Genomic DNA, 15,453 nt, shown 5'->3' on the forward strand with positions numbered 1-15,453 from the left:
CATCTGTTTTATCTATAATATATTGAAAAATATTAGTTTATTGATTTAATTTGATGTAGCCAAAGTTAATAAGAGGTCCAATTAGCCACTGGTGGCCTTGGAACCGCAAGTTGACAGCAGGTTTGCCAATATATGAGCCATTAATAATTAGTTTAAAAAATATTTATTCATAAGGGATTTTCCCCCACCATAAAACAGTGTACTCAAAGTAAGGTTTGGGTTTTTCAGCAGGTTACATTACTCCAATAAGAAGATAAATTTAATGAGCTGATCTTTGCTGGTGCCATAAACATCACTCCTAACACTTGTTTCAATTTGTCACAGTACAGAACATGAACTTTCTGACCTATATCGGTTCTATGAATCTCAAAATAACAATGCTACAGATAAGATAAGATAGTCTTTATTGATCTCACAATGGAGAAATTCACTCGTCACATCGGCTTATACAAGAAGGTGCAGAGTAGGGAAGGTGCATTCAGTTATATACAGTGAATCTTTATATATACAATGGATCAAAAAGAATACCAAAAAAATACAAAAAAGGAAATAGGAATGGGCATATGATGTCTCATTTACATTCTTAGTGGTCTATATATATATATAAACATATCTATATACTTAAATATATATGCGGTGATGATGGCTCTGTTGTACTTCAGAAAGCATTTCACGACTGGATCAAAGCCGACTGCAACTCCAGCAAGTGCCAGGTCTGCTTTAAGAAGATCAAAACTTTAGCAGGGAGGCGCTGCGTGTGGTGCCAGGAGACGGTGAGGATGGCTCTTTGGATGCTTTGCCGCAGAGCTGAAGGGTAGATGAAAACATATTTGGTTACTCATCCTGGTTTGTTTTTCAGCGCCACGATGACTGCGTCACGACTGGTGTGCCGAAATGTGACTGTGGTCCACTGAAGAACCACATATTGCCACCATGGACCGTCTATCCTATCTCTAAGGTAAAAACACGGTTTGAGAACCTCTGTGGTTTTGATTTAGGATCATTGTAGTTAACTGTTTGTTGTTGCTGCAGGAGGAGAACACCAACCTGTTGAATGTCCCCCCTGATGGCCACATCCTGCAGGTCTGTTATCACTGTATAAAACCTCAGCTACTTATTTCGCATCATTGTGTTTGGGGTCTCACTACCATTGCTTTAGTAGTGCTTTTATTGTTGAGGAGACCTTCACTTTATTACAGACTGCAAGTGGGAATACGTGCACCCTGAATCGCCTCGAGGCCGCTTTTATTTAGTGTTTTTTGCATGCGTCATTGTTCTGAAACATTCATTTTGAGCCAAAATACGTACTAGACTAAATAGTATATCTCAAAGTATAAATCAAATCTTTTGTTCTGAGGTGGATACCTGTTTTAAAGTAATCAAGTACATTTCTTTTTATAACAATAAAGCTATGCACTTCACGCGCAAGGTCCTGATGAGAAACTTGCATGAAGTTGCTGGGACTAAGATCTTCCATTTATTTTAGGCTGTTTGATGACGCATTTGAACTTTACGTTTTGCATTTATAGAATAACTTCAATGACTTTTACAGACGTGCATGATATTTGAATTTTTTTAGGTTTTCTCTAATAAACCAAATTGTGTTTACAGGATCAAATATAAACATACACCCCCATTAATATTTAGATAAATGTTCCTTAGCATGTTGCCCATCGACCACAGGAGCTCTCAACAAGTCTATGGCATAGCAGAAAATTCAAGCACTTTTCTTTATCAGTAGAGTTATTAATCAGTGGAATTGACTTGAAATTGGTTGGGCTCCTGGTACGGACTATGTTTTCTATTTTTAAAGTGGGGGCCTTCTGTTAGCTTAATGTTAGCCTGCTTTACCCATTTCAAAGTCTGTTTTTAATGTGTGTTTTGTTTCCTTGTGTTGTTGGGACCACCCAGTTGTGGGACAAGAACTCAAAAAAGAAATCGCACACACACGCAACCACACGTTAAAACTGGTTCTCCAAAGCATAAAGCAGTCTAACATTACACACCTGGAGTCAGTTTTATGTCGAGAAACCAACCAGTTTAGATGAACTGAGGAGACTAATTGTGAAGTTGTTACTTCAGAAGCTTGTTGAGGGCTACAAAGAGGTGGGATCGGGGTGAACGACATTAATCCAAATATCGGTGGGGGTGTACATATATGTTGAAGTCTGTATGTATAATTCTGACCCTGTGTGGAAAGTCCAAATCATTTTCTAGTTTGGGCACCCAGTTCTTGTGTTGGAAACTTATTAAAGTTACATGTTGAGTTATCAGACGACTGGTTCACGATAAGTTATTAGAGATCAAATAAAATATTTGATTCATTACAATGAGGACAGTTTGTAAGCTGCTGACCATAAATGTATATAAAAAAGACACAATTAGCCCAAATCTTGATGAATGCTGTTTTTTCACGTCATTTATGTAAAACAAACCTAAAACATATTGATTTGTTCTGTATTTTCTTCAGATTTCTCCTGATCTAGATATTCAGCCTTTGCTGGTATTTGTAAATCCTAAAAGTGGAGGGAAGCAGGGTGAACGGTGAGCAACACAGAAACAAAGCATGATCATACAGGTACATCTAAAAAAAAAAAGAATATAGAATATCCTGAAAAAGTTCAATAATTTTTGTCACAAATCTCAGAAAGGGAAATTCATATGGTCCTGAGATTCATTGCACAGTCAGTGAAATATTTCAAGCTTTATTATGACATACAGATCATGAAAACCCAAAATTTAGTATTTTAGAAAATAAGAATATTACATAACATAGATTTTTTTTTTTTAAAAAAAGGAAGAGGATATTATAAGCAAAAATGTCAGGCTTCTAAAAAAGTATTTTCATTTCTATGCACTCAGCACTTGGTAAGGACTCCATTTGCAGGAATTGCTGCACCAAAGTGGCACAGTAGGGAGATCAGTCTGTGCTTCTGTTGAAATGTTCAAGAAGCCCAAATGACTTTTCCTTTCTGAAATGAATAACAGGGATATTGACCTTTTTCACAATGCTATAATTTTTTTTTTACATGTACCTGTGATTTAATAGAAACAATACGTTTTTATTTGGTGCTCTAAATGTTTCCTGTGCATGTATTATACTGTCATTAGCCTGTGGGCCGACCTTAGGGTAGAGGTGATGGATATCTTCACATCTGATCTGTTTTCTCTGTTTTTGTGCAGCGTTCTCAGGAAGTTTCAGGGCCTGCTGAACCCGCGTCAGGTGTACAACCTAACTAATGGTGGTCCCACTCGAGGGTACGGTAAACCGGCAACGTGCATGTTCAGTGTACGCCTCTTTTTAATGATCTTGTGATCAAATACAAACATTTTTTCTTTTAGACTTCACTTCTTTCGAAATCTGCGTCAGTTCAGGATCTTGGTGTGTGGGGGAGACGGCACGGTCGGGTGGCTCCTGGATGCTATAGGTATTAAACACCTAACTTTCAGGGAGGAGAATGGAAGCGTGGTCCCTTTTAGAGAAATGATTACTTGTGATTTCAGACAAAGCCAGCATCTCGGTGCGTCCTCCAGTTGCTGTGCTGCCCCTGGGAACTGGAAATGACTTGGCTCGCTGCCTACGCTGGGGAGGAGGTAAAACAATCAACATTAGCACTTATAAGCATGCGTAACTCCGATATGGGGATTAAAGTTGTCGCACCGTACCGCTTGCAAGGATACGAGGGCTCTGACTTGAGGGAAATCCTGAAGGAGATCGAAGGAAGTGAGGTCATTCCTTTGGATCGCTGGAGCATCACGGTGACGCCAAAAAACCCCAAGGATGCAGGAGACCCTGTTCCAAACGAAATAATGAACAACTATTTCTCTATTGGAGTGGTAAAAATACACCTTTTAAATACCAACAGTTACTGATGTGCGCATAGATTTGAATGCGTTGTTCTGAAATATGATTTAATTAAAACTGAATCTGTGCACGTGCATGCAGGATGCTTCCATTGCTCATCGTTTTCACTCCATGAGAGAGAAGCATCCCCAAAAGTTCAACAGCCGGTGAGGACTCTCATAACCTCAATTAACCTCAATTAAGCTCATTTACACCTTTTTATATTGTGTTTGGTTGAGTCAAGATTCAACCAGTCCTGTGCTATCCTGTACATGGCCTGGATCAGGCCCCGATATTCTGTTTTAGATCTAGGGACTATAGATCTTTAGGTGCTGATCAGCACCTTGTGAGCTGCACTATAAGAGTAATAAACGGTGGAGAACATTTTTCAGTGCATTTGGTTTTTGGTTGATACATTTACATTAGAGCCATTACAATTAAACACTTTATGTAAAGCTCTGTTAATGTAACTTTAAAACATGGTGAGAAAAAAATGTTTTGTTCTCTCTCTTTTTTCCCCCCAAGAATGAAGAACAAGCTGATGTATTTTGAGTTTGCTACCTCTGAGTCCATCTCAGCCTCCTGCAAGAAACTAAAGGACTGTCTCACTATTACAGTAAGAGATTTGACCTAAAACCAGACCTGCCACAATACATTTTTAGTTGTAACCAAATAGGCTTTCTTCATATGCTCTCCCAGCCTTCCTGCCTTAAAACTATTGCCAAAGGTATCATGTCTGCCATAGACCGTTTCCTCAGAATTTATCTGAGAGGTTTTGTGCCGTCCACGTCAGTTTGAGTGTTGCTGTGTAAGAAAGCCTCAAAATGTTAGAAAATCTTATTGGCAGAATGAAGACATGCTCATAAAATGCTCATAAAATTATTATTATTTTTTGATGTTGGCGAGGCGATAGCGTGAGTTTGGCGAGGCGGCCGCCTTGCCAAGATAGCGATGCGGGAAACCCTGATTCATACTTTTACTGTGTTAGTCATTGTTTGTACAGCCGTTTTTTCGACTTTTCGTTGCGTTCGCCTGTCTGCTAAGCTCAAAACAACCGCGCCTGGCTTGACGGAGAAACCAGAACAGCTGAGCATCTTGACGACAGTGCACTTTTACTTTCGCCCTCTGGGGGGAGCCTCGCTGGAAAATCAACCCCGGTTGCATAGTATACCTTTAATCTGACAGCGTCATTTTGGGACTATAGTCAGAAGGGACCATGATCATAAAATCCAGACTGTGTGGTTTTCACTGATCACTGTGAGCTGATCCCAAAGACACTCAGGAACCTAAAGTTGTCCAATAAAACTATTAGAAATATATATAGACCCTCTGAGAAGGCGGTAGCACCGTTCCCTCCTCAAAAAGGCTTCTCTTTGACAACATAACAAATGTATTTATTTTAAGCCACAGCACTGGCTAGACGGGATTTCCATCTAGCATTATAGGGAATGCACTGCATTCTCAATGAATAGAACAGAAATATCCTCTATTGTCCCTCAGAGGGGAAGTTCAGGTGTACCAGCAGCAAAGTGGCAGACAGGTTCAAGCATGCAGAGACACACACTGAGGTGAAATAAACAATAAGAATAAGAGACATAGGGGGAAAAAATCCAGAGTTTAAACTTAGTCCTTGGAACATCCTATAAAAGCTGGCTGGATGACCTGGAGGACCTGCCACTCCTGCAAACACTTCAGAGTTCAGAAAAGATAAAAAGATAAATTAGATGGTGGTTTAAAATAAGATAAAACTGAGGGATCAAGGTGAAGTGTTTTTTTTAATTTATTTCTATATTTTTGAAGAGGGGGGCCTCACAACAGCAAGCTAAGCCAAAGTTGTTTTTTCTTTTTCTTTTACCTCTTTAAGAGATTTCTCGCACTGAGCAAGATTGTCTCTTGACGTTTCTTGAGATGCAGGGAGTTTTTCCTCTTTTCATTTATATTCTCCTTTTTGGTTCCTTAGTGCTGTGGAAAACCTATAAACCTGGACAACATGTCTTTAGAGGGTATAGCCGTCCTCAACATACCCAGCATGCATGGCGGCTCCAACCTTTGGGGTGAATGTAAGAAAGCCGATGGCGCTTCGGAAGCGGCGCACACGCACAGTGAAGTCATCACTGACCGGGAACTTCTTAAAACAGTCACGCAAGGCGAGTCTCCTGAATCATCCGGTCAGCTCTGTTCATCTCTGAGAAACTGCTTGACATTTATGCGAGTGAGTTTCATCCTCTCCTTTTAGATATCAGCGATAAACGTCTGGAGGTGGTGGGGCTGGAAGGAGCCTTGGAGATGGGACAGATCTACACTGGACTGAAGAGCGCTGGACACAGACTGTCACAGACCTCCGAAATCACCATCAGGTTTGAACCTTTCTACCGCTGCAACACGAAATGATGACATGAACTCTTCTCAGCTTATCACTAAGCTAAAAATAATGGATGATGAGAGAATAAACCAATTATTTTTTACCTCTGCTTTGTTTGTGGCCATGATCCTCAAAACGGTAAAGAAATGTCGATCAGGACCCAGTTCTTTTCCTTACAGCTGTGTTGAGTTTGGTCGTATTTTATTTTCCTGTTTTTTTTTTTTTTTTTTTTTGCATTATTATGTCAGTGTGATTCAGTTCCAGTGTCTTTGATTTTTCATGTGCAGCACAACCAAAGCTCTGCCAATGCAGATTGATGGAGAGCCCTGGATGCAGCCTCCATGTGAGGTAAGTGGTACTAACCTAACTGTAAAAGTTCAGATTCATGCAGAGAGCAAGTATTTGCTTTATTCTTTATTATATTTCTTTATTTATTTACCATATTTACTGTTTTACCCAGAGAATTAGTTAATTCATATGAACATGTTGTCCTTTGTGAGCATTTTTGGGATTCAGTCTACCAAATATAACTTTTTATTGGGGGCTTTTTGTAATTAAAACTGTAATGGGGAACAAGGCTTGTGAAGTAGGGAAAGCAGTGGCTAGTTTGTTTATTTATACCCTTTAAAGTAATGATTTCTACTGGGATTTTATGTGATAGACCAATGGAAAGTAGTGAAGATCAGTAAATACAAAAGCAAAATACTTGGTTTACAGTTTCTTAAAAGTAAAAGTCTAAAAAGCTTTGGCACGCATGTATATTTAGCCTCCTTTACCCTGATGCTCCTGAATAAAATCCAGGTCAACCACTGCTTTCAAAACCAGTAAATGAGTCCAACTGTGTGTAACGTGGTCTCAGTATAAATCCAGGTGTTCTGCGAAGGCCTCAGAATGTTAATTAGAGAAGATTAGAGAAAAAAAAACAGCATCATGAAGACCAAGAAACACAACAGACAGACCAGGGATAAGAGTGTGGAGAGGTCTAACAAAGAGTTAGGTTACAAAATAATATTACAGGCTAGGAAAGCTTTTAGGTTTGTGACAACAAAACAAATGTTTTGAAGAAGGTTTTCAGTTTTCTGGCCAACCTGCACAAATGATAGGTGTGATGGTGAAAAACTAATCCTGGAGAGGACTTAGCAGAATCTCCAGTTTCTAAATGTGCAAAGCTAGAAGACTCGCTGCTGTTCTTGCAGCAAACGGAGATCTACAAGTCATCGATTCAGCAGGGCTGAACGCAAATGGACGGCGCCCGTTTTAGATTATATGTTAAAAGACTCTTAAAAACTGCTTATCATTTTCATTCCACTTCACACTTATTAACACACAAACAATCATAACAAAATACATTTAAATGCGTAGTCATGTGAGGACACTCAAATATTGATAACAAGAACCTTGCTTATCTTGCTCTCTCCATTTCGTCTCCTCTGTTTTTCACCTTTTCTCCCTTTTAACATGTTGTCTCATCTTCTTTTTTTTCTCTTCTGCCTTCCCATTTTTGTGTCCATTGAACATGAAATAGTCACAGAATACAAAAAACAAACAAAACAAAAGCATTGTACATATTAATAGTTTAATATGTGTATTGTTTACCCAAATTGTTATGTTTTCAGATCCGCATAACTCACAAGAACCAAGCTAACATGCTCATAGCTGCACCAACCAAATCATCCGGCTTCTTTCACCACAAGTAACCGTCGGATCTGCCACTTCATCCGGTCTGCAGAGGGTCGCAGCTGAGTATTTAAAGTCTGACGCTGCACATATTTAACTGTGTGTTTTTATCCTACGTGTTCTTCGCATTCATTCCCTGACATGGTTTTAACATACCCATTTGAACTTCTGGGGGAGAAAAGTTGAATATTTGTTTGTCAAGAGTCCAAATCGCTGCTTCTGTGTGCCAATTTAAATGTTATGCGACCTCTTATGCAATGAAGCCGTAAAATATTCTCTACATTAATAAGGATTATGAGTTCACCATATCCATTTTATATGTTGTGATGATAGTTAGAGTTGTGAAACATGTTTACAGTGATGTGTTGTTAACGTTCCTCTGTTTTTAATGCAGCTCGTAGGGAAGCTGCTTTGTTTTCGGCCTCGCGGGGCTCCCTACAGCTCACACGCTCCCTCTAAGCCGCATGTCGTAAAATTCACCGTCAGTGTTTATCCCCTTTAGAATAAGGAAAGTCGATGAGGATGCCAATGTTTTTACATGACAAGAAATATGAGACAAACCAGTTGTCAATGTCTCTATTTTATTTTTTTAAAAGCTCCAAGTTGCTTAAATGTTGCTTTTGAAAACAAAAATCATAAAGTTTTTTCTCATTGCCATTCCTTAATGTTTTATTCAGGATAAACTACATAAGTTGTATAAGATTTATGGATGTAACAATTATTTAACAATTTGTGCTAAAAACACTGTGATGCTCTTTGACAAAGGTGTTCAATGTTTCTGGGAACGAGTTTATGCCAAAATGTGGTGGATTAAGCCAAAATCAGATTATTTTTAGATTGTTGTAAATTATTTGCCCTCAGCTATTGGATGTTAATCCTGTTTTAATTATATATGTTACTTATATGTGTGTTTATGTATCATGTTGATGTCAAATTGTGCATCTGTCATTTGTATGTTTCTGGTCTTTAGTCTTCTTAACGAGGCTTGTGCAACATCAAATGTAAAAGATGTGCTAAAAACCTCTCAAATTAATTGAGTTGTTAATAAGAAGGTAAAAGCTAGCAGACACTGGTCTCATTCTTTCTTCCAGTTTCTGAATTTCTGACATTTCTGATTCACTGGGTAGTCTCAACCTTTTATACTTTAATGGTCATATTTTTTGTCTTTGGTACAGGTGCGTAAAATGCACTATAAAGCCTATGTTACTGCAACAGCGTAATCTTACGCTGAACATTTTCAGTAGAAAACAAAATCCCAGTCTAAGAAACGTTTGTTTTTAACAAAACTGCTATTGACAGTTATCCGTACCTCTGTTGTCAATACTTTGTTCAACCAATGTTTGCTAACGGGAAAGCAATCTGTCCTCTCTTACAGAAAGTCCCCTTTTTGGCTCTCCCTACAGGTTTTCTACAGGATTTAGCTCTAAGGACTGTGATGGAAAAAAATTTGAGTCTGGTGAACCATTGTTGTGGTAAAATGGTCATATTCTAGATCATTATCCAGTTAAAGACAGTTTCAGTTTATTGCTAGAATCCACTAGGTTTTTATGTGCAGTCTCCTGGTATTTCAATGAGTTCATGATGCCAAAACATTAGGAGGAGGAGCAGGCCTCCAGCATCACAGATTCCCAACCACTTAATAGTGGAGTTGCTTATTTTACTGGTGAATGTGTGTGGTGACCAGGCAAAACTTATATAATTAGCAAATTTACAAAATGATTTACCAAGTGCTGCATAAGGTGTACGCAGCAACATAAGATAAATCTGTAGTGTCATAATTATACCCAGAGAAACATGAATTTATGGATTAGTGAATATAAAGACATTTAAAAGAAGATAGTTAGAGGTACCAACAATTGTGCCAATGGTGAAGGATTGTTCATTATTGATAAACTCCAAGCCATTTCCCTAATGAAGAAATATGCTAAAATTAAAGATTGGGGGCCTTCACTTCTACCTCAATACAGAGTTAATAAATTTAAAGGGTTGTTCACAAATCTTTGCCGTATTACTACCAGATGTTTACTAACTCTAATCTGTTAATTTGCCCATGTAATTTACCTAATGTCTACCAGTTGTATTGGATGTTCATAACATGTTTTCCTCGGGTATCGGATAGTCACTCAAAACTCTGAATTTACATTTTCACACTGTGCAGAATGATTACACCATCCCACCAAGCGGAGCAAATTTCTTGTTTAAAAAAAAAAAAAAAAACTCAAACAGGTTACAGTGCCCTCAATTAAAGTATGCAGCATATCAGAACTTGGCAGCGGCAGAATCAGTGCAATGACTTGTGCATTTATTCATCACTGAACGCATGTGGGAGGCATAACCTCATGTGTTGCCCACTTAATGAAATTCTAAGTTGGAGTTGGTGAAATCTTATTACAAACATTGCTGCCCACAGTAAGGCAGGCTTCGCAGCGGTGTGGGAGGAAGAGCAGGAAGGCTGTAATCCACATGTAGTGAGGTAAAAACCCAGGAGGTTCGGAGTGATGCAGCTGCCAGGATCAAAGGAGGAGGCACTGACATAGAGAACTGGAGATGATGGAGGAACCACCAGAAAGAAGACCGGTGGGGAGAAAAGTTGCCTGAAATGCATTAGAATTATAAAAGCAGGGAAAATGTCTCCTTACATATATGGACCTATTGACATGACATTTATATCAGATTTTGGTAGCATATTAAGTACCTGGCAGAAAAGCCTTTGTTGACAGTGACAACTTTAAGATCTCTCTTGTATGGTTATACAAGTAGCATGTGTTGTTTAGATGTGGTTTTTGAGTGATTCTTTCCACACAAACTGTCTCCAAATCCTAAAGGTCCTTGGAGGCTCTTCGTGACTCAGATCTCCAGGTTTGTCTTTACATTTCAACTCCAGGCCAATCTAGCAGCTTTATTTTCTCTCAGGGAAGCAAGTTGAAGGTTTTATGTTTGGATTCTCATCACGGACGCCCTGGTACATTTCTCCAATGAGTTTTCCTTCAATTATGTGAATTCTGCCAGTTTAATATATTCTGAAAGACTGTTTCACTCCTTGTTGTTCTTACCTTTGAACCTGAGTGTTGGTATGGTGTTTCTGTGGTGAATTGCTTCCAAGGGTTTTGAATTTTGGTATCAACGGACCTGACATTCTCCTAGTACTTCATTATTTTATCCTCTGGAGCAAGCTTTACATTTGCGTTAACGTGCTTTTCCTTCCCTGAGAGCCATCCGGCATGAGGTTCAGTGCCTCCATATCCATGGCCATGGTCTGTTGAGGTGAAGAGAAAGCTGAGTCAAAAGGCGAAGCTCTCAATTTACCGGTCGATCTATGTTCCCACCCTCATCTACTACGGTCATGACATCTGGGTCATGACCGAAGAACGAGATTGCAGATACAAGCGGACAAAATTTGTTTTCTCTGTAGGTTGTCCAGGCTTTCTCTTAGAGATATGGTGAGAAGCTTGGTCATCTGGAGGTAGAGAGCCGCTGCTTCTTCACGTCGAAGGGAGCCAGTTGAGGTGGCTTGGGCCTCCTGGACACCTCCCTGGGAGGAGACCCAGGGCATGCTGGAGGGACTATGTTTCTCAGCTGGCCTGGGAACACCTTGGGGTTCCCCCAAAGGAGCTGGCCCAGGTGGCTGGGGAGAGGAAAGTCTGGGCCTCTCTACTAAGATTGCTACCCCTGCAACCCAACCCCTGATAAGCAGAAGAAGTTGGCTGGTGCTTTTTCTTCTGTGGTGGAGTTTTGTGAAGGAATCACACTCAGAGGCCATTACAGTTGAGGGCATTACTTTATGAAAACTGCTGAGTCATGGCTATTCAAAGATTTTCTGCTTGTGGACTTTGGTTTCTGCTTGTATCACTTGTCATTACACTTTAATTCACATAATTCAAGAAACTTTTTTTGGTGGACCACTTTTGCTGTTACTGAAATTGGCTGTGATTTTGATGCTAAAAGCTCAATTAGAAATATATTTACTGAGATGTTCGGTGAAGTGTTCAATATTAATTTCCTCACGCCATACAATTCAAAGACTGTAATGACCGAAAACAGAGGACCCAGAATTCAGCCAGACAAGATCAGATAGCTATAAAAAAAAACAGTTTGAGACGTAGACTCCTGCAGGTCGAGGGTGAATCACCAGCGTCTGAGACAGGAACCACTGGAATTGGAGACCATAGGTTAGTGACCAGAAAGACTTTGGGAGATGTTAGTCACTGAAACTTTGGTCACTAATCTTCTCACAATCCGGAAACAATCTTGGAAGGTGAGTGAAGGCTCCCGTTGGCGGGTGACGTTGCTGGTGAAGCCCAATATGATCCAGAGTCCGATCAGGGCTCCTTGAAGGCTCTTACTCATGTAGCTGGCAGGTAATCGGTGGTCAAATGACAGGCACAGGGTCAGAGCCGTGATTGCAGAGACAGGCAAGATGGTCAGGGGGAATAACCAGAGTCAGACGTCCAAGAGCAGATCCAGGGAAAATCCAAAACAGAATCTGGGGGCAGATTCAGGGCACAGAAGCAGCTCAGAGGTCCAGACAGCACAACAATTAGGGCTGACAGGGGTTAGGCAGGCTCAGAAAATCAGGAGGCAGAAAGAAGTCAGAAAAAGGCAATCAGGATTCAGGAACACTGGATTAAACTCACCGGCGGCTCGTAATAATCTGGCACTAGTGACTGGTCTGAGAGGTGGTTATATAATCAGAGGTGCAGGTGGATCTGGTGAACGCTGATGAGAACGGGGCAGAGCTGCACAGGTGTGTCGAATGGTGAATCAGACCACCACTAGTGCCAAGATCATGACAAAGACATTTACCCCCCCCTCCCCCCCAACAACAAAAAAAAAAACAACAACAACAGGATTTTGGTTAAATTCAACATTTATTCCAGACTAAACCGATACATTTGAGACTGGTGGAAGACCGCTACCCCACTTTGGACTAAAGCTGACTCAAAAATAAACATGGTCTCTATTTTGGAGCTCATCGTTGAGAGTTACCCCCCACACCATCATCACAGCACTGCATATCTGATAGCCAGGTCAACATGTCACACTAAACTAATTACCTGCAATTAGTAACATTCAGGACATTTTTAGGGAGGTAAGTTTGACTCCAGTTGTATAATAAGGTCACTTGACCCTCTTGGATGCCCAACTAACAACAGGAATGTTGTGAAATGCGTGTGCACTTTTCTACCAAGATGAGCCAGAGCAAAAAGGACTGAATGATGTCTCACATGTTTGTTACGCAGAGACAGCATGGCACTCAACCCCCCTAAAATTACCTCCAGTAACTTCAGACCGTCTGGGTAGGTTGCACTTCTCAGCGGCTTCTCTAAAAGACAACTCTTGCTTTTTTTTTTTTTTTTTTAAACACAAGCTGGTCAGGACCCAACTGTCCCCTGAGAAGGCTGAAGTCTTAATGCGAGTGTTGGTTTGTCTGGTTGTTGTGGAGATGTTATTACATAAGGGGTATTAGGTGGGACTTAAATTGATGCTGACAAATGGATGTCAGCAGCTGCGGCTGTCATATCCGTCTTGCAGCTTTTTCAATGATGACATTTTCGTACTGATGGCATCTCTTCACTACAGATGCTTGTAGTTCTCATACTTTGTGAGTCAAAGTGAGGATCGTTGTTTCTATTGCACACAACATCAAGCCTCCAACTCCCTTTGAGATTCATTTAGCAGCCAAAAGGTTTTGTGTCACAATATAACGTTGCTGTTCTTTCCAAATCTTAATAACCTCAGTGCTTGATCAACCTATCAGATGTACCACACTCATGTAGAATTTCACATTTTATGTATGTAAGACAGAATTGGATGGACATTTCAAGGTGTCATCAAAGCAGGCTATTCGGCTACGAGTACAAAACTCAGTACCCAGTGGGCGGACTCATCTGCTGCTGGCGATAGTGTGAAATTATTTAGAGGTCCAGTTAAGGTGTTAGTATGAGTTAAAGCATTTTTGCTGAGCAAAAATTGTGAAAACAGCCTTAAATGCATTCCGTCAAAACATTATACATACATTTTCATGTCTATATGAAGTATACTATCATAAAATATTTTGAATTAAATACACAATGGAAAAATAATCAAATAAATATAAATAACTGCCAAATATAAATATTTTACTTATGAAAAATTACGTTAAAAAAAGTCCTTTGGTGGTGCAGCAAGGTAAGTCTGCTTCATGGTTCAGGGGAACTGGGTCTGAATCCCGGTGGCATCCAAAATGGCATCCGGTGTAAAAACTCTGCCTAGTCTGTGTGCAAGTTGTAAAGATTTGCTGTGGTGACCCCTGAATAAGAAAGCAGCTTAATCGACACAGAAATCAAGATAAATACACCAAAATATCAGTAATTTTAGATGCCACTTTCTTAAATAATTTATATTTTTTTGCTGGGAACTGATAAAATGTATATAATATGACAAAATAAGACAATATAACACTAAATGTATATAATTTTAAAATTATACCAAAAACAGTTTTGGCCTACGTTAATCCACCATCTTCACTAGAGATCTGAGACACGCAGCAAACATACTGTAAACTATATTTCTAAGGTTATCTTAAACAGATTTAAACAAAATGATGTTGATTTGAATAAACCTTTTGGCAAGAGAAGAATCTCTCCTGCTCCTCTTATTAAACAAATGTGAACTTGAGTGGCGGCGCATTCTTAATTTGCAGGCTACATTATGTTGTTGGGTCACACAGAGCCTAAACTCAACCAGAGAGAACACATTTAGGATTAACTAGAGTGGTAATTGTGTAACATCAGTGTCTGACCTCACAAAGGCTCTTCTGGAGAATGGTCAAAACACTTGAAGCTGTTACAGCTGCAAAAGGATCACCAAGCCAGTCAAATTTTTTCACTTAACTCCCTCATTCGTGTCTTTTTGGACCTTTGCGGACCATGCGTCTCAACATCCACTGACCTTGCTGTTTGATGTCACATGACCTGCACATGTCAGAAAAGACATACAACAACCTCCTCAACAATAATCCTCGCATGCTGGAATTTATCAGTCGGACAGCAGCGGCAATGAAGGATTTCCTCAGCCTATCAGTTTGTATCATGACATTCTATATCTTCACCCTGATGGCAAAAGTTTAAACTGTGCCTGTAGTGGATGGTTGGGATCGGAAATGATAATCTTAGCTTTTTTTAATGACCTAATAATACAGAGGTGATCAAGGTTGTTCAAGAGATCAAGAGGGATGCCAGTGATTTGACTGCAATCTTTACAACATCCTGCAAATAGTTCTTATTCATGACTGAAAGGGACCAACCGGTGCCAACAGATTAGAGAAAATGTAAGAATGTACTTAATGAAACACATTTTTATTAAAAACATAACTGACACTAAAAGCACAAGTTTTCCGATAAAAGTACATTCGCTATGCCAGTGACTAACTGGAGGCCAAGGCTCAATTTATCAACAGGGTAAGTACTCTGTTATTTATATTGTGGCATCATGCTCAGCTCTTTAATTTTTAATCACTACCAGGGTGATCAAAGTGGGGCTTTTATTAAATTCAATACAGATATCTTTCGTCTGATGTGGATTTTTGTTC

At 39.7% G+C, this 15,453-nt stretch overlaps 1 protein-coding gene across 5 annotated transcripts in view; it reads left to right on the forward strand.

The window, feature by feature from the left end:
• The window catches only part of dgkab (diacylglycerol kinase, alpha b), a 40,026-nt gene extending 31,060 nt beyond the window's left edge, over positions 1-8,966 (forward strand). For 2 of the 5 annotated variants that reach the window (XM_012881150.3, XM_036151413.1), the window contains 14 exons: positions 663-773; positions 860-958; positions 1,033-1,083; positions 2,471-2,544; positions 3,184-3,258; positions 3,343-3,428; positions 3,505-3,594; positions 3,677-3,837; positions 3,947-4,011; positions 4,370-4,460; positions 5,805-5,991; positions 6,081-6,201; positions 6,494-6,554; positions 7,823-8,966. In XM_012881150.3, the coding sequence (XP_012736604.3) occupies positions 663-773; positions 860-958; positions 1,033-1,083; positions 2,471-2,544; positions 3,184-3,258; positions 3,343-3,428; positions 3,505-3,594; positions 3,677-3,837; positions 3,947-4,011; positions 4,370-4,460; positions 5,805-5,991; positions 6,081-6,201; positions 6,494-6,554; positions 7,823-7,903 (1,353 nt within the window). In that variant the 3' untranslated portion in view covers positions 7,904-8,966. The remainder of the gene's footprint in view (positions 1-662; positions 774-859; positions 959-1,032; positions 1,084-2,470; positions 2,545-3,183; positions 3,259-3,342; positions 3,429-3,504; positions 3,595-3,676; positions 3,838-3,946; positions 4,012-4,369; positions 4,461-5,804; positions 5,992-6,080; positions 6,202-6,493; positions 6,555-7,822) is intronic. The other 3 variants (XM_036151410.1, XM_036151411.1, XM_036151409.1) reach the window with 2 other exon arrangements.
• The last annotated feature ends 6,487 nt before the right edge of the window (positions 8,967-15,453 follow it).

The sequence above is a fragment of the Fundulus heteroclitus genome, chromosome 20 (genome assembly GCF_011125445.2).
Source record: "Fundulus heteroclitus isolate FHET01 chromosome 20, MU-UCD_Fhet_4.1, whole genome shotgun sequence".
In the NCBI taxonomy this organism is placed as follows: domain Eukaryota; kingdom Metazoa; phylum Chordata; class Actinopteri; order Cyprinodontiformes; family Fundulidae; genus Fundulus; species Fundulus heteroclitus.